Source organism: Aquarana catesbeiana, linkage group LG04 (assembly GCF_042186555.1).
Source record: "Aquarana catesbeiana isolate 2022-GZ linkage group LG04, ASM4218655v1, whole genome shotgun sequence".
Classification (NCBI taxonomy): Eukaryota; Metazoa; Chordata; class Amphibia; order Anura; family Ranidae; genus Aquarana; species Aquarana catesbeiana.
In genome coordinates, this window is record NC_133327.1 from 273,030,876 (window position 1) to 273,050,530 (window position 19,655).

The 19,655-nt window shown below is 42.9% G+C and overlaps 1 protein-coding gene across 3 annotated transcripts in view; it reads left to right on the top strand.

Annotated features, from left to right (window-relative positions):
- Positions 1 to 19,655, top strand: part of DVL3 (dishevelled segment polarity protein 3) — a 226,181-nt gene that overhangs the window by 77,454 nt on the left and 129,072 nt on the right. For all 3 annotated transcript variants that reach the window (XM_073626557.1, XM_073626558.1, XM_073626559.1), the window contains exon 3: positions 16,669 to 16,790. In XM_073626557.1, the coding sequence (XP_073482658.1) occupies positions 16,669 to 16,790 (122 nt within the window). The remainder of the gene's footprint in view (positions 1 to 16,668; positions 16,791 to 19,655) is intronic.

Genomic DNA, 19,655 nt, shown 5'->3' on the forward strand with positions numbered 1-19,655 from the left:
TTGGCAAATAGCTTGGAGTGTCTACTTTCCAAAATGGGGTCATTTGGGGGGGGGGGGGGTTTCGTGCTATCTGGACATTTCAGGGCCTCCGTAACTGTGATGGGTAGTGAGGAGTAAAATCACTATTTTACACCTTTTAGAAATCCTGAAGGCGGTGATTGGTTTTTGAGGTCCTGTACGCGGCTAGGCTCCCAAAAAGTCCCACACATGTGGTATCCCTGTACACAGGAGCAGCAGTATGTGTTTTGGGGTGTAATTCCACATATAACCATGACATGTTTGAACAATATATCATTTAGTGACAACTTTGTGCAAAAAAATGTTTAATTTTCCTGAAACTTGTGCCAAAATATAAAGTATTCCATGAATTCAACATGCCTATCAGCAAATAGCTTGGGTTGTCTACTTTCCAAAAAGGGGTCATTTGGGGGGGTTTTGAACTGTCCTGGCAATTTATGCACAACATTTTAGAAGCTTATGTCTTTGGTCACTCACTCTTCAAACCACTTGAAGACATTAATTTTCTTGCAAAAAAAAAAAAAAAAAACATCTTGAACCCCCAAACATAATATATATTTTCTTAAAGCAAAGGCCCTACAGATTAAAATGTTGGGTGTTGCAAATTCTTTTTCACACGGTATTTGCGCAGTGATTTTTCAAACACAATTTTTTGGGAGAAACGCATTTTTACTTTAATGCACTAAAACGCTATATTGCCCAAATGTTTGATGAAATAAAAAAAGATGCTCTGAGTACATGGATACCAAACACGACATGCTTTTAAAATTGCGCACAAACGTGCAGCGGCGACAAACTACACACATTTTTAAAAGCCTTTTACAGGTTACCACTTTAGATTTACAGAGGAGGTCTACCGCTAAAATTACTGCCCTTGATCTGACCTTCGCGTTGATACTTCACATGCATGGTGCAATTGCTGTTTACATATGACACCAGACTCAAATGTGATGGCCATCACATCTTCTGAGATCTGCCAATAATGGATGTTCTAAATAGAACTAAAGATGACAATATAGTCCATGTAGCATACACAGGCAGATCAGCCTATGTATTAGTATTAGGAGGGGGAAAAAGAAGCACACAGGGCTGCCATCAAATTGGGGAAGAAACCATATTCCTGGGAACGTCATCTTGACTATCTGATACCACGCTTTTTATTCTTATACTACATGTGAGTTGATCTTATGTTTATTAAATTGATTTTACAAAAAACGACTGCACCCAGAGATGCCTTACCAATGCAAAGACCAGGTTGGTCAGGTCATAATAGCGGGTGTCACACCTATATCCGCGCTTTCTACAGACACAACATCATCTTTGGGGGTTTCTTTGGGTAGGGGTACCAGAGAGGACATGCGGAAAATGTCTCTCGTGCAGCTGGCTTACTGCATTTGGATTAGGAAGTTGTGCCAAAGCACCGTCTGGAAGGGCTCTGAATATCTCTTCCAGGAATTTAAGGAAGGATCCAGTTTGTCCTGAAGCTTTGTATAGCACAAAAGCATTCAGCAAAGCCAATTGAAATAGACACTTTTTTTGTACCAGCATCTGGCCTTACGGCAATCCGGTACGGCGCCAACAACTGGATGTTGAGGTCCACCCCTCCCACGTTTAAGGTTATATGCGTGGACACAGAGGGGTTTCTCTACAACACCAGTCGCCGTAGGAATTTGGACCGTCCTGTCTGCGTGAAGGGAGGACAGAACGAAAACATTCTTATCCCTCCACTTCACAGTGAGCAAATTATTACATCTCAAGCAGGCTCTCTCCCCCAGCCTAAGATGGGAATCTACAAGCCGCTGGGGAAAGCCCCGGCGATTAGCTCGCACGGTGCCACATGTGCCAATTTGATGATCAAACAAGTGACTTAAAAGTGGCATGCTTGTGTAATAATTGTCCACATACAAGTGGTACCCCTTTCCAAATAAGGGTGACACCAAGTCCCACGCAATCTTACCAGCGCTCCTTATGTAGTCAGGACAGTTCTCCGGCTCTACGTAACTATCTCTTCCCTAGTAAACCATAAAACTATATGTATAGCCTGTGGCCCTATCACAGAGCTTATATATCGTGACCCCGTATCTGGCGCGCTTGCTGGGAAGATACTGTTTGAATGACAAGCGGCCAGTAAACTTAGGGACTCATCAACGCAGACAACTTGATTGGAGTAAACGTTGGTAGTAGTGGTTTACGAGGGGCCAAATTTTGCAGAGCCAATCAAATTCAGGGTCACACGAAGGACGACAGAGTTCATTATCGTTGAAATGCATAAACCGCAAGATCTGCTCATATAGTGTCCTGGTCATGGAGGCAAATAACACTGGCATATTGTGAATTGGGTCAGTGGACCAATATGACCGCAACTCACTCTTTTTGGTTATGCCCATGAGGAGGGATAGGCCCAGGAAGGTCTTAAATTCGGAAACCGTAATTGGTTTCCATTCTCTGGCAAGGGTCAGCTGGGGATTAGCAGTGATGAATTGACCAGCATATAAATTGCTTTGGTGCACAATAGATCTATATAGAAATGTATAGTTATTCCTGCGCTACCATGTAAACGAAGGGCAATGAACGTTGAACTGCTGCAAGCACCGAATATAGGTCAAGCTCAGCCCATACAGCAATAGAAATAAGGTATGTAAAAATTGGTGCTGCGCTGTTCTTAAACAAACAAACAAAAAAATCTATGCTGCTGGAGGTAGTAGTACAAAGGTAAATGAACACGTAAAATGATATAAACATATAAAAAAACAGAAACAATATAAGAATAAGTACAATCAATATAGAGCACTTCTATACCCAATAGGTGCAGTGTGATATTTCACAAATATCGGTGGTAATAGCAAAGTGCAAGAAAATCATTCAATAAAGACTTAAGGCCAGATGTGATAAGTATCTTACTGGAAACTCTAAAATCAATATACAATCACTAAAAACCTCAATGGACCGTGCAAGTAGGCAAAAAAATTGTGCAAAAAAACAGCAATTAATAAGTTAAATATGCAACATGCGATCAATCTGTGCAAAAATCGCAAATGCAGTGTATATTAAACATCTAACCAAACTAAGTCCACTGTAGAACTTGTGAAAATTCAAACAAAGGCAAACGTGCAAAATATATAATGGGACTGGGAATGTAGTCCAATGCGATTTAAATCCTTTTAATGTGGCTAATCAGAAAATGTGCAATAAGGTGCTAATAGCATGGGGGTCATCTCCTCTTCATGCACAGGACACACAGTGGTGTGAAGTGGCCTCTTGCCTTGCGGTAAAGAGGTAACCGCATAAAGTTGCTGGTAATGGCTGCTTCTCCCTTTGTACTCCTAACTGCCTCTCTCTTGGATTCCTGGGCTGGATGGAGCTGTTAGTGGGTCTTTGTCTCTCAGTGGAGCAGGAGGGGGATTAAAGGAAAAAAGGGTCCAGATAGTGTAGTATTTCAATCAGAGGTTGTTTTTTATTAAAACAATGGTGAGGGTACTCACTTAACTTACAAGAAAAAACACACAAAAAACTTACCTCCTACGAGCGGCGAGCTCGTTTGCAAATATCAGTCTTGGATGCCTATCCCGTCCCTATGCGTGACGTCATTTTTAATCGCACTGATCGCTGTATAAATGACAATGGTCCCAAAAATGTCCGACATGTCCACCTTAACCTCGCAGTCACAATAAAAATCACTGATCGCCGCCATTACTAGGAAAAAAAAAAAAAAAAATTAATAAAAATGCCATAAAACTATCCTCTTTAGTAAACGCTATAACTTTTGCACAAATCAATAAACGCTTATTGCTTTTCTTTTCTTTTTTTTTTTTTTTTTTTTTTTTTTTTTACCAAAAATATGTAGAAGAATATGATCGGCCTAAACTGAGGAAAAAGTTTTTTTTTTATATATTTTTGGGGGATATTTATTATAGCAAAATGTTAAAAAAAATAATGCAAAAACAATTTTTTCAAAATTGTCGCTCTTATTTTGTTTATAGCGCAAAAAAATAATCGCAGAGGCGATCAAATACCACCAAAAGAAAGCTCTATTTGTGGGAAAAAAGGACGTCAATTTTGTTTGGGAGCCATGTCGCATGACCACGCAATTGTCAGTTAAAGCGACGCAGCGCCGAATCGCAAAAAAACGCTCTGGTCAGGAAGGGGGTAAAATCTTCTGGGGCTGAAGCTGTTAATATACATTTATTTAAAAAAAATCAACTTAAGTTGCTGTGAAATGTGGCCAAGTCAGCACTTGCCCCAGAGGCCTAGTGGGGTCTGCATGGGAATGGGCTCATAAGCCACAGAGGTTCTATGTATGTATAACAATGATAGTTAGGACAATGTCCATAAAACAACCAAGGAAGGTTAATGATCTACACAAAACACACATACCTAGATAGTTAACTAATCCAGAATGATGGCAATTCCCAACTGCGAAGGGGTGGGTGGAGCAGAGCTGGACCTCAACTAGATGAATTTTTATTAAATTTAACATCCAGTAAATACCCAAATGGATATGGTACAAGATTAGACTGATGAAAAGATACTGTCCAAGAAGTAACAATGCATCTGTAAATGAGCAAATGTCAGATTGATAGGGCTTATATTCTAATATAGGGAAGACCCAACCGCCACAAATAACAATACGAATAAATTAAACATAGAAGTCAGGCGGAGAAAAGCAATTTCCCCTTACCCACTTGGGCATTATAAAGCATGAGGTGGCTAGAGGTGGAAAGGCTGTCCAATCTGAGCTTGTACACCTAAACAACCATTTACTGGGGATAAGTCCTACAAAAAGGAGGTAATACAGGCCATAAGAATATCACCAACAATAATGCAGATTGCTTAGTGTGGCCATCTTTATACAAGTACATAGGAGAGAGTGGACCGAGACACTCAGTTGTCAGGCCTCGTTCACATCTCCACGTAGTGAAAACTTACATTTCCGCATGGTTTTATTTTTTTTTTGACTGTCTTCACGCGTAGGGCAGGCAGCCCATTCACTTGATTGGGCTACCCTATGCACAACAATCGCCCCAGAGAAGCTCCAGTACTTTTGGAGCTGTGTGTGTAGATGTATGTCTCAGTGCTACACCAGGTGGATACTGGCAGAATGTGAGGTACACAACATATCCAGTGTCGGTATGTCCAAGGACCTCTTCAGATAAACATTATTATTGATTTATATAGCGCCAACAGTTTGCACAGCGCTTTACAATGTTGGAGCAGACAGTACATTTGCAATACAATTCAATACAGGAGGAATCAGAGGGCCCTCCATGTTAGAAATTACAATCTAGGACGGAGGGTCAAGAGATACAAAAGGATAAACTGTGGGGCATGTTCTAATGAAGAAAATGAAAGTACAGTTGTTACGTGGAGGCAGGATAGGTTTCTGGGATCGCTTAAAAGTGGCTATATTTGGAGATTGGGGTAGGGAATTCCAGAGGATGGGAGAGGCTCTGGAGAAGTCCTGGAGGCAAGTATGGGAGGAGGTGATGAGGGAGCTAGACAGCAAGAGGTCTTGGGAGGAACGAAGAGGACAATTAGGTTGGTATTTTGAGACTAGGCTAGTGATGTAGCTGTTGATGGCTGTATTGTAGTTATTAGCATTTTTAATTTAATTTGTTGGATGAGTGGCAACCAATGGAGGGATTGGCAGAGGGGTAGCAGATGCTGAGCGGTTTGTAAGGTGGATGAGTCTGGCAGCAGAATTCATGATGGACTATCATGATAGCCTTCCCCTTCCCGCCGAGCGTACGCAGATGTGCGTACTCAGCTTTCCGGGGTTATACCGGGATGATGCCCGCAGCTGCAGGCATCATTCCGGTACCGTTGTTTAGAGCGGGCGATCAGCTATCCGAGTATAACAACCGATGCGGCTAAAAGCCGCTCGGCTGTTATATCGAAGGAGCGGGAGGGGACATCCCCCCCCCCCTTCCTCCCGCGGCTCCTACCGGGCCTCCCGTTCGATTGGGAGGCCCGGTGACCAATCGGCTGCCTCCCGCGGCTGGGGGCGAGCTGGAACGAAGTCGTGGGCGGCTACGTTCCAGCTTTCTAATCATAAACACGGAAGTGACGTCATGATGTCACTTCCCGTTTACTCGGCTGCCAATGGCACCGGTTTTAAAAAAATACACAGTATTAAGAATCGCCGTTTTCGGCGATCTGAATACTTTGAAGTGTAAAGGAGGGATCGGGGGTCTGATCCCTCCATAAAGAGTACCTTTGAGTGGTCCGTGGTCAGTGTAACTCCCTCCATCCCCAGCTCTCCTCTCACCCCCTCACCCACCCCCTCCTTTCTGCCTGTCAGCTCCTTGTTGTGTGTCTGTCGCTGCCTCGCCCCCCCCCCCCCCCCCCACATCCACCGCTATTAGTAGAAAGACAAAATTTTTAAATGGTCACTGCCAGCCCCTCTATGAGATACTCGGCATACCATACTGCATATGTCTTTTCCAAAAACGAGGCTTGTAAATACCTATCAGAGGGAGATCTCAGCCCCTCCTGCAGAAGCCATGTTTCGGAGCTGATAAGCGGCCATGAGTCAAGTGACCAACCTGAAGATCGCTCTAAATGGGTATTTACAAGCCTCATTTTTAGAAAAGACATATACAGTGTGGTATGCCTGAGTATCTCCCTTTAGATCTCCCCTAGCCACCCTCCTTTCCATATCTTGGTTTACGCATTGCTTGTTTAAAAAACTGAGGGCTCGCAGGGTATCACCTGAAGGTACAATCCTAAAAGCCAGGGTCTATGAATACTTTGCCTGTTATGTACTGTAAACCCAAAATATAGAATTTACAGGTAGGTCAAGATTCCTCTGTTTCCAGGGTACTGGTTAGGCACGATAACCATTTCTAGACACTTTTTATAACATTGCACATCTTGACTTTTTTGCATTCAGATCAACTTTAAAGTTTAAAGTGGAGTTCCACCCAAAAAAAAAAAAAAAAAAAAAAATCATTAATGTGCATGAAAAAATAAATATTGGGAGAATTTTTTTTTTTTTTTTTCTTACCTCTTTAATGCCTATTGCTAGGGGGTCCCTCGTAATCTGCCTCCTTCGGCGCCTGGGCTCCTGATGTCACTTCCCTCAGCGCAGGAAGGGAGATCAGCTCTCCCCCCCTCCCTCTGGGCAATCATCTGGGACACATGACACGTCCCAGATGATTGCGTGGCCGGTTACGGCGTGCGGCTCGCGCATGCTTAGTGGGTGCCTAGCTGTGAAGCCACAGTCAGGTGCCCACAGTTAAAATACCGGCACCGTCGAGCAGAGGGCGAGACGAGCGGGCCTTTGATCCCCCGCATCGCTGGACCCTGGGACAGGTAAGCGTCCAATTATTAAAAGTCAGCAGCTGCAGTATTTGTAGCTGCTGGCTTTTTTTTTTTTTTTTTTTTGTGGGAACTCAGCTTTGTGTAAATTGTTAAGTTACTTAAAGCAATCAGCAAATTTCTAAAGTGTTAGCGCTTTACCTTGTTAAATGTTAACGTTCTTTTCTGATCTAATTGTTCAGCACATCATCACTACACTCCCTGTAAGAGCCCTTTCACACTGGGGCGGTTTGCAGGCGCTAGTGCCGCTACTTTAATTCCAGTGTGAAAGCCCCGAGGGTTTTCACACTGGAGCGATGCGCTGGCAGGATGGTAAAAAAAGTCCTGCCAGCAGCATCTTCGGAGCGGTGTGTATACCGCTCCTTTACCGCTCCTGCCCATTGAAATCAATGGGATGGCGCGGCTATACCGCTGGCAAAGCGCCTCTGCAGAGGCGCTTTGCGGTGGTGTTTTAACCCTTGGCCGCTAGTGGGTGGTAAAACCGCCCCGCTAGTGGCCGCATACCGACGGTAAAACGCCGCTAATAATAGCGGCGTTTTACCGCCGACGCTGCCCCAGTGTGAAAGGGCTCTAAGAGAAAATGATTGGTTGGCATGTCTGTGTATGACTCATTATGATGTTAAAGTAATTGTTTACATTTATCTGTCTGACTTTTGAAACCTGGATAATATAACTCCTTATAAAGTTTAAAAACAGAGGAGAAAAATAGTGGAACTTAATGAAATATCTGTCTGCAGTGACATCCCTCATTTAAAGTATAGATATGTATTTTATTGATCAAATACAGGTACATTTGAACATTCCATATTCTGGAGAAACATAACGCGTATATAGCTGGTGATACTCCATATGCAAAAGAGCTGCCATGTATACACCCAAGAATAGACATACATAACATTGGACATGATAAAATCTAGGTACATAAGTTGTGTATACAGTATCTCACAAGTGAGTACACCCCTCACATTTTTGTAAATATTTTATTATATCTTTTCATGTGACAACACTAAGTGCCGGTTCACACAGGGGCGGCACGACTTGCAGGTCGCCTCAGCGAGGCGACCTGCAAACGACTTCTGAGGCGACTTGCAAAACGACTTCTGTATAGAAGTCTATGCAAGTCGCCCCAAGTCGCCCCCAAAGTAGTACAGGAACCTTTTTCTAAGTCGGAGCGACTTGCGTCGCTCCTATTAGAACGGTTCCGTAGCACAGAACGGGAGGCGACTTGTCAGGCGACTAGGTCGCCTGACAAGTCGCCCCTATGTGAACCGAGCCTAAAGCAATTACACTTTGCTACAATGTAAAGTAGTGAGTGTACAGCTATTAGAACAGTATAAATTTGCTGTCCCCTTAAAATAACTCAACACACAGCCATTAATGTCTAAACTGCTGGCAAAAAAAGTGAGTTCACCCCTAAGTTAAAATGTCTAAATTGGACCCAATTAGCCATCTTCCCTCCCCGGTGTCATGTGACTCTGTTAGTGTTATGAGAACTCTCTCTGAGGATCTGAAAAAAGAAAAGAATTGTTGCTCCTACATAAAGATGGCCTGGGCTGTAAGAAGATTGCCAGGACCCTGAAACTGAGCTGCAGCATGGTGGCCAAGATCACAAAGCGGGTTTTAACAGGACAGGTTCCATTCAGAACAAGCCTCGCCATGGTCAACTAAAGAAGTTGAGTGCACGTGCTCAGCGTCATATCTAGAGGTGGTCTTTGGGAATAGACGTATGAGTGCTGCCAGTATTGCTGCAGAGGTTGAAGGGATGGGGGGGTCAGCCTGTCAGTGCTCAGACCATACGCCGCACACTGCATCAAATTGGTATGCATGTCTGTCATCCCAGAAGGAGGCCTCTTCTAAAAATGATGCACAAAGAAAGCCCGCTGTTTGCTGAAGACAAGCAGACTAAGGATATGGATTACTGGAACCATGTCCTGTGGTCTGATGAGACCAAGAATAACTTATTAGGTTCAGATGGTGTCAAGTGTGTGTGGCTGCAGCCAGGTAAGGAGTACAAAGACAAATGTGTCTTGGCTACAGTCAAGCATGGTGGTGGGATTGTCATGGTCTGGGGCTGCATGAGTGCTACCAGCACTGAGGAGCTGCAGAGCATAATTCCCTCCCTTTGGAGACTGGGCCGCAGAGTATTATTCCAACATAACATCCCCAAACACACCTCCAAGATGACCACTGCCTTGCTAAAGAAGCTGAGAGTAAAAGTGATGGACTGGCCAAGCATTTCTCCAGACCTAAACCCTATTGAGCATCTGTGGAGCATCCTCAAACAGAAGGTGAATGAGTGCAAGGTTTCTAACATCCACCAGCCCCGTGATGTTGTCATGGATTCGTGGAAGAGGACTCCAGTGGCAACCTGTGAAGCTCTGGTGAACTCCATGCCCAAAAGGGTTAAGGCAGTGCTGGAAAATAATGGCGGTCACACAAAATATTGACACTTATGGCCCAATTAGTACATTTTCACTTATGGGTGAATTCAATTTTGTTGCCAGCGGTTTAGACATTAATGGCTGTGTATTGAGTTATTTTGAGGGGACAGCAAATTTACACTGTTATACGCTGTACACTCACTACTTTACATTGTAGTACATTGAAGTGTCATTTCTTCAGTGTTGTCACATGAAAATATACATAATAAAATATTTACAAAAATGTGAGGGGTGTACTCACTTTTGTGAGATACTGTATACGGGCTCCCTAACTGCTTTTTCTCCTTTTTATCGGGTAGCATTCATTAACCCAAATCTTTTGTATTTATAGCTTTCTCTTTGCACCTAACGCCTGACCAAGAGCCATGAAAAGTGTAGAGTTTTTTTAGGGTGCTCTGACAAGGTTGGAGTACTTTTCATCACATTTTATTGGCCCATATATAATGTACCTAGACATAACTAATGTTATGTAAGTGTATTCTTGTGTGTGTACATGGCAGCTCTTTTGCATATAGTTTATCACCAGCTATAAACACATTGTGTATCTCCAGAATATGGGATGTTCAAATGCACCTGTATTTGATCAATAAAATATATATCTGTACTTTATGCAATATCTGTCTGCAGTGACATTCCTCATTTAAAGTCCCACTATTTTTCTCCTCTGTCTTTTCATTGCGGTGGTGGTCAGGTTACACCCCTTTTTTGTTCCATATGAAGTTTAATTTACCTGTATTGTGCTCAGTAAAAAAAAATGTAAATGATCTGAGACTGCTTAAGCAGATTATTATTGTATTCTGGGAACTAAAAGGAATTTGAGTATATGTGAGCCCTCACCTTGTAAAACAAACCATTTAGTTTAAAATAGAAATGAAAGGCAAAACATTTGTGTAATACACATAAAATCTTTATGAATATCTTGTGGTTTTCCTTTTTTGTAAGTAATCTCATAACCTCTGTTCTAAGCTGCATAAGGAGCTCGGAGAACTAGGGGAAGAGAAACAGCAGAACACTGGTCTTTCCCGGTGAATGGCTGTGCTGGGGGTGCTTATCAGCACAAGTCAAATAATTGGAGCAGAGCAGGCTAAGTTCCCAGAACAGCCATAAAACTGACCATACTGTGCTCCCATGCCTACTGTGGTCAACTTTTCATACCAAGGGACTGGCAGGAACACCAGGTATTTCACACAAAGGAACCAATACAAAGAGAACAAGATACTTTTTTCATAAAGTAAATGATACAGCAGGCACATATCAGGAATATGTAATGTTGGGTCAAAACATTCTTTAATAAGAAAAGAAAAACCTAGATTACTGCACCTGCTTGAAAGTGCTAGACCAGCTTACTCCGTATTTGGGGTGTAATATGTAACATGCTCCTATTCACATGGCTCCTGCCACCAGAACCTCCCTCCCTGTGACAGCGGGAAGGGGGTCTTCTTCCCTGCTCGCACAGCCACATCATTCATTTACAGCAATCTGTGACTGAGAAAACTACAAGTCCCCCTCTGCCATCGCAGCAGATAGCTTAAACTTTTCAATGAACTGCGAGTGCGCTGATGAGTGCCCTAAAAGTTCACTCACAAGCACTGCAGCTTTCAAGCTGACAGCCCCTACAGAGGTATGGGAAGAAAGCTGTAGGGCTTGCTTGTCCGCAGGAGCCTGACATTACTCCTCTGATCCAGTGCTCTGCAGGCTCCTGTGAAAAAAATAAAAGGTGAACTTGCCCCTTTTTATTAAAAAACAAAAACAAACTTTAAAAAGTACATAAATACAGAATGCAATGATTTGCAAATGTCATAAACCAATTTTTTAATTCACAATAGAAAATACCTTGGCAGACATTAACCAATTGGTGAAAAGTTGTGTTTATTCTGAAACTGTTCGACAATTTTTACTGTTACTCAAGGTAAAATTGCTAAGTCTTTTTAGGTTGAATGTTTTTATTATGAGAAAATACAAAAGGGGGTACAAAATAAGAGGGAGAGGTAAAAATGTAAGTAACACTCGTTATCAGTACATGGGCAGTACCACAGTTGCCGCAAATGAGCATTAGCGAAATTGTCTGAAAATCTTATAAATGTTACATCAGATAATAAAAGCAAAACCTATAAGGTGTCTGTGAGCCCACCACCCAAGGTGAAAGACCCAGAAAAACAGGCAAGAAAGAGGAAAAAAGGAGTAAGGAAAGGAAGAAAAAAACTGAGAAGGTGGTTGACACAAAGTGGCCCAAATAGACTGCAAAGCTGCCACAGATCATCTCTAAACAGGTAGATTTAGAACAGTAAATTTATAAATATTTCAGTATTACTGAAGCTGCTGCTATAGTGACTGTTCGGTCAGCTGACCTCGTGAACTGTCAAAAAAAGGTAGTTAAACTTAGTGCTGCTTCCATATACTTAATCACATGTGCTAAATCATATACATCTAAATATATAAAGTGCCAGTGCATCAAATAGTCCATCAGTGCAGACAAAGTGCCAGCGTTGATTAATTCTTGGGAAAATCCAAGGTGCCACTCCGTGCTCCCCTCTTAAAATCCCCTCTCACCAACAGTAATTTGATGAATAGTACGCCAACCTTGTCAGAGCACCCTAAAAAAAACTATGCTTTTCATGGCTCTTAACCTTTGGTCACGCGTTGAATCATACTGTTGGTGAGCGGGGATTTCAGGAGGGGAGCACGGAGTGGCACCTTGGATTTTCACAAGAAATAATCAACACTGGCACTTTGTTTGCACTGATGGACTATTTATTTATTTGATGCACTGGCACTTTATATTTGGATTAATTGAATTGCCTTTTGTTGACAGATGTGAACACAGTTCACTGTGCCATCCAAAAATTTAAGTTCAAGCTCTAGCATGCACAAAAGAAGACATATCTGAACATGACCCAGAAATGTCACGGTCTTTTCTGGGTCAAAGCTCATTTAAAATGGTCTGTTGCAAAGTGGAAAACTGTTCTGTGTTCAGATGAAAGAAAATTTCTCATTCTTTTTGGCAACCATGGGACCCACTTCCTCTGGACTGATAAGCAGAGGGAGCTTCTGTCTTATCAGCACTCTGTTCAAAAGCATGCATCTCTGATTGTATGTATGGGGGTGCATTGGTGTGTATGGAATGGGCAGCGTGCACATCTGGAGAGGCACCATCAATGCTGAAAGATATATCCAGGCTTTAGAGCAGCATACGTTCAAGGAAGGTCTTGCATATTTCAGCAGGACATTACTAAACCACATACTGCATCTATGACAGCGGCATGGCTTTGTAGTAGAAGAGTTTGGGTGCTTAACTGGCCTGTCTGCAGTCCATACCTTTCAACAATTGAAAATATTTGGAGCATCTTTATACAAAAAATACAACAAAGATCCAAGACTGTTGAGCAGTCAGAATCGTATATCAGGCAAGAATGGGACAAATTTTCTTCTCGCAAAACTCCAGCAACTGGTTTCCTCGGTTCCCAGATGTTTAGCGTTAAGAGGGCATGCTATACCATGATAAACAGGGCCCTGACCCAACATCTTTGGAATTGGGGGTTGTACCATCAATTTAAAAGAAAAAAAAAATATATTTTTTTTTTCCCCCCTAAAATGGCACGTTTTTTCCATTTTTTTTTTTTTTTTTTTTTTTTTTTTTTTTTTTTTTTTTGTAAGCATTTGGTATGTGTTTATTTTTCTATTGTGAAAGAAAATCTGGGATTGCAGAATCATTGCATTCTGTTTTTTTATGTTGATTTTACACAGCTTCCCAACTTTTTTGGAATTGGGGTTGTAGTAAATTTAAAAATTACCTTTTTAACCACTTACCAACCGGCCCATAGCCGAATGACGGCTGCAGGGCGGTTGGATAACTCTGGGAGGACGTCATATGACGTCCTCCCGGAATTCTCCTCTCGCGCGCCCCCTGGGCGCGCACCTGAACACATCCGTGACCGCCGGGTCCAGAGGACCCGGCGCATCACGGATCCTGGTAAATGGCCACTGATCGTGGCCGTTTACCATGTGATCGCGCCGTCAAATGACGGCGCGATCACATGTAAACAGACCGGCGTCATCTGATGACGCCGGTTCCTCTCCTCCCCTCCTGTGTACCTGTCGGTACACAGTGAGCGGGGAGGGGGATGAATGGATGTCTGCAGCGCTGTGGGCTGGATGTGTAGTGCCCACAGCGCTGCACAGAGACATCCATCCATCCATGCTCAGCCATCCCTCACTACTCTGCAATGCTGTGCAATACTCTGCAATACCCCCACAATACTCTGCAATGCTGTGCAATACTCTGCAATACCCCCACAATACTCTGCAATGCTGTGCAATACTCTGCAATACCCCCACAATACTCTGCAATGCTGTGCAATACTCTGCAATACCCCCACAATACTCTGCAATGCTGTGCAATACTCTGCAATGCCCCCACAATACTCTGCAATGCTGTGCAATACTCTGCAATGCCCCCGCAATACTCTGCCATGCCCCCGCCATACTCTGCCATGCCCCCGCCATACTCTGCCATGCCCCCGCCATACTCTGCCATGCCCCCGCCATACTCTGCCATGCCCCCGCCATACTCTGCCATGCCCCCGCCATACTCTGCCATGCCCCCGCCATACCCCGCCATGCTGAGCCATGCTCAGCTGTACTCGCCCTCTGTATGTGGCCAGGCAGTGGAAGTCTCACACATGTGGTATCGCCGTACTCAGGAGGAGCAGGAGAATCTATTTTGGGGAGTAATTTTTGGTATGTACATGTTATGTGGTAGAAATATTGTATAAATGGACAACTTTGTGTTAAAAAAAAAAAAAGCATTTTAACCACTTCCCGCCCGCCTGCCGTCATACAATGTCCTTGACTTTGTGCGGGGATATCTGAATGATGGGTGCAGCTACAGGCATCATTCAGATATCAGCTTTTTCAGCCGGCGATTCCCTACACCATAGGAATGATCATAGCGGCTGTTCCACTGCTTGATCGTTCTTACGGGAGGCGAGAGGGGATGTCCCCCCCCCCCCCCCCCTCCCACGCTTCTACCGACTCACCGCTACGATCGAAGCCAGGATCTTTTTTTTTTTTTTATTTTTTTTATTTCAGGCTTCCCAGCCTAGAGGTGAGATGTGGGGTCTTATTGACCCCATATCTCACTGTAAAGAGGACCTGTCATGCCATATTCCTATTACAAGGATGTTTACATTCCTTGTAATAGGAATAAAAGTGGTCAAAAATTTTTTTTTTTGGAAAAAAAGCATCAAACTAAAATAAAGTAAAATGAACAATAAAAAAAAAAATTTTTTTTTAAAGCGCCCCTGTCCCTGTGTGCTCGCATGCAGAAGCGAACGCATACGTAAGTCCCGCCCACATATGAAAACGGTGTTCAAACCACACATGTGAGATATCGCTGCGATCGGTAGAGCGAGAGCAATAATTTTGGCCCTAGACTTCCTCTGTAACTCAAAACATGTAACCAGTAAAAAATTTTAAAGCGTTGCCTATGGGGATTTTTGAGTAGCAAAGTTTGGCGCCATTCCACAAGCGCGTGCAATTTTGAAAGGTGACATGTTGGTTATCTATTTACTCGGCGTAACTTCATCTTTCACATTATGCAAAAACATTAGGCTAACTTTACTGTTTTGGTTTTTGTAAAGCACAAAACAGTTTTTTTTCCAAAAAAAACGCGTTTAAAAAATTGCTGTGCAAATACCGTGTGAGATAAAAAGTTGCAACGACCACCATTGTATTCTCTAGGGTCTTTGCTAAAAAAACATATATAATGTTTTGGGGTTCTATGTAATTTTCTAGCTAATAAATGATGATTTTTACATGTAGGAGAGAAATGTCAGAATTGGCCTGGGTGCTCCAGAACGCCTGAAGGTGCTCCCCTGCATGTTGGGCCTCTGTATGTGGCCACGCTGTGTAAAAGTCTCACACATGTGGTATCGCCGTACTTGGGAGTAATAGCAAAATGTGTTTTGGGGTGTCATTTGTGCTATGCATATGCGGTGTGTGAGAAATAACCTGCTAATATGACAATTTTGTGGGAAAAAAAAAAGTAAAAAAAAAACCTTGATTTTGCAAAGAATTGTGGGAAAAAATGACAACTTCAAAAAACTCACCATGCATCTTTCTAAATACCTTGGAATGTCTTCTTTCCAAAAAGGGGTCATTTGGGGGGTATTTGTACTTTTCTGGAATGTTAGGGTCTCAAGAAATGAGATAGGCCGTCAGTACTTCAGGTGTGATCAATTTTCAGATATTCGCACCATAGCTTTTGGACTCTATAACTTTCACAAAGTCCAAATAATATCCACCGATTTGGGTTAATTTTACCAAAGATATGTAACGATTTAAATTTTGGCCAAAATATATGAAGAAAAATTACTAATTTGCAAAATATTATAACAGAAATGAAGAAAAATGTATATTTTTACAGATTTTTCGGTCTTTTTTTTCTTTTACGGCGCAAAAAATAAAGAACCCAGCGGTGATTAAATACCACCAAAAGAAAGCTCCATTTGTGTGAAAAAAAGGACAAAAATTTCATATAGATACAGTGTTGCATGACTGAGTAATTGTCATTCAAAATGTGAGAGCACCAAAAGCTGAAAATTGGTCTGGTTAGGAAGGGGGTTTAAGTGCCCAGTGGTCAAGTGGTTAAAATGGGATATTCTCTTGATGCTGTCACCAGAGAAGGCATTTCATTTCTTTGTTAAACTACCTTGGTAGTAAGCCAAGGCTGAGCATTTCGAAACACATTTCTTGGTTTCACCACATGGTGGTGGCAAAAACATTAGTAATGTAAGGGCTGTGGGAGGATGTTTTGGATTTGTAAGTAATCTGAAATTCATATTCATAAAAACGCAACCATTCATGTTTTCTGAAATTTGGTTTGTCTTAACAGCTTGTATCTGCTGAAGGCTCGCAGTCAGATAGTGGCTCTGTCTGTGCTGATAATCAGTCTGATTTGCCTCCACCAATTGAAAGGACAGGAGGAATTGGTGATTCTCGCCCACCATCATTTCAGTAAGTATATGCACTACCTCTACTAGTCATATTACTACTTGATTATATAACTAAAGTGAATATTACTTTTAGGGAATAAGGATTGGGCTGTGAAAATTCTGCATGGAAGGTAAACAAAAAACTTCAGGGGGTTTCTACATAATGTCAACATTTTTAAAACTGCTTAGCTATAAGGAATGTAATTAACTAAATATACCCTGTTTTTCAAAAGCATTAAGTGAACCTGACAGGTTGTTTGTGAGTGAACAGACTGAAGTGTAGTAATCTTGAGTAATTAGTCTTCAAATCAGTCTTTGTGGATATCCTCTGTATCCTAGGTCCAGGCTGTAAATCGGCCACAACCTTTTTTTTGGTTTGTGGTTAATGGAGAACGTAGCATGCAGAGCGGTGTGACTTGGGAGGAGGGCAGCCTGAATCCGATCCTCTATATACCGTGTTTGGGGTATTTGTCGGTGTCTAGCTCCTTTTCCCTTTTGTCTGTGTGATAACTGTCACAGTTGCCAGTGTGCTTTTGTCAACTCTCAACCAAACCAAATAAAGCCCTCAAATGGTTGGTGTCAAAGCTGATCGCATGTGCATCACCATGGAAACTTAAAATCGAAACGATGCCTAGGATTGCACGTTCTTTTGCCGTAAAGAAAAGTTTTTAGTTCTGCTTAAAGGCCCACCTTTGTCAAATGCCAACAATTTAGTGGGAAGTAGAGCCTCTAGCATTTGCATTGAATCACGTGGCAGTGTTTAGAGTGCTGTTTTCTTGGGGGCATTGCAAGAGTTTACCTCCTTTTGTAATTAATTTGCCGTGTCGGTCTTAATTTTCTGGATCACTAACCTGGTATAAGCATGCTGTAATTTAATGTCAGAACGATGTTTGAATTTCTTTTCTGCAATTTCTTTTTTCTGATCTGTGACTCTTGGCTTGAAGGGCAACTGTCCTTTTTAGAAAGTGGTCAGCTTTACTCTTGGGTGGACATTGAGGCTTCATGTACAGCCTGAGCCCGGTATCCTAGAGGCTTCATAGTTTTCTTTCATTTCAAGAGACCATAACACTTTCACAAGCAGAGCCCCCATGGTTTCTGCACTACAGCACCGTTTGTTACCTACAAGTGCTTTAGGCAAGGTCATGAGGAGGACTGCCCTACCAGTTTCCTCATCTGCATCAATAAGGTTGTCTGTGACCAGATAGCTCCCTTTGAATTATGAAAATTGTGTCCTACACTTGTCCTGGATTGGCCGGACGAACTCTGTAAAAATTACCATTTTGCCCAAAATTTTATTTTACTTTCGTACCCTTCCGGTGCAGGTTCTGCCACATTTTTGCCTGCTCCAGAATAGAATTTTGAGGTTCATTTGGGCTAACAAACGTGCTAGGATCTCCAAAGCGACCCTCTTGATGCATAGGCTACAGGGGTGTCTGGGGGTTCGAACATCGCTAAATATCTGGCCCAGATTGCCCAATAATTCCCACTTCATGCCTCGGTAGATGTTCTCCTGGAACTGCCCTACTGCGCTCCAATCACCAGGCCATCCCTCCTCTGGCACCCTCATAATCTTTGCCCACTTATGCATCATAGCCTACAAGTTTGGGATTCCGTGCGGTACTCTGCCAGCCTTTTGTCCCCGTTTTTGTCACTCTTTTTACCATCCCGCCACCCCCCCATTCTCCTGGTGGGTTGCTAATGGGTTCACACAGATCCAACACTTTCTTACCACCAGATCGTTCCCCTTGTGGGCCTCACTTCGGGAGTCCCATAATATCCCAGAGATGGAGTTCCTACGCTACCTCCAGCTTCAGCATTGGCTTGCCTCACTGCGCAGAACTGCTACGTATCCATTCCAAAAAACTACTTTTGAACGTATCTGCCAGCACTCTCCAGGATCCCCGGGCCTTATCCATGCTTTTTTGAATAACCTTCCCTCTTCCCCTCCTCTCACCTATGTAGCTCAGTGGTAACGAGACTTGGCAACTGAGATAGTTAGCTGACTGGAGCTGGGACTGGTCCTCTGTGGCCAAATGCTCATTTAACACCGCCACTTTAGGCAGCATATAAGGTGCTTTTACGTTGGTGTTGGGTTCCCGACCCACATTGCCCATGCCAATCAGTCCTCCAATGAGCACTGTTTTTGGGGCTGTGGCCATCGGGGTGATGTAGTACATACATGGTGGACATGCCCTAAACTAATTTTAGTTTCTGGTCCCGTGTATTTGGCCTCTTATTTACTTTGTTTCACCTCCCTATACCAAAAGAAGCCAAGTTTGCCTTGTGGCATTGTCCTGTCCCAGGGCCTATTTGCCCATCAGCGGAAACTCGCTAATTACTTATTTTTGTCAGCCAAAAGAAAACTTGCCCAAGCCAGAAAAAAAACATCTGTCCCCTTCTAGGGGGTGAGAGATTGCATGACCACGTTGATGCTTAACAAACCTATGTCCAGCATCCGCAATGACTCCCATGCAAAGTTCCTTTAAAGTTTGGGGACTATGGCTGTCATATGCTTCTCCCCCCTCCTCCCAGCCAGCTTAGGTCGCCTATGACAGACAGTCCTGATGCTACCAAGCCCTTACCGTTTCCCCTTCTTTCTATCTCTGATCCTCCTTTCTTGCTTCCCTTAGCCTTTCTTGGCTCCTTTCCTGTCAGGTGCGCACTCCCTCTTTCTTTAGCACCACCTTTCGGCTTCACTTTCTCCAGAGTTCTGTATATGGCACCACTGTATGGGTATTGGTGGGACCAGGGGATACCCCACTGGTTTGGGGAACCTTCTTTGGACCCCTGGTGGCCTTATGAAACAGGCCTATCTTCTTCTGCTGTGGTGATTCGCATTTCCTCCTTTTTGTTTACATTGCCTCTTTTGGCAGTTTTTTGGTTAACT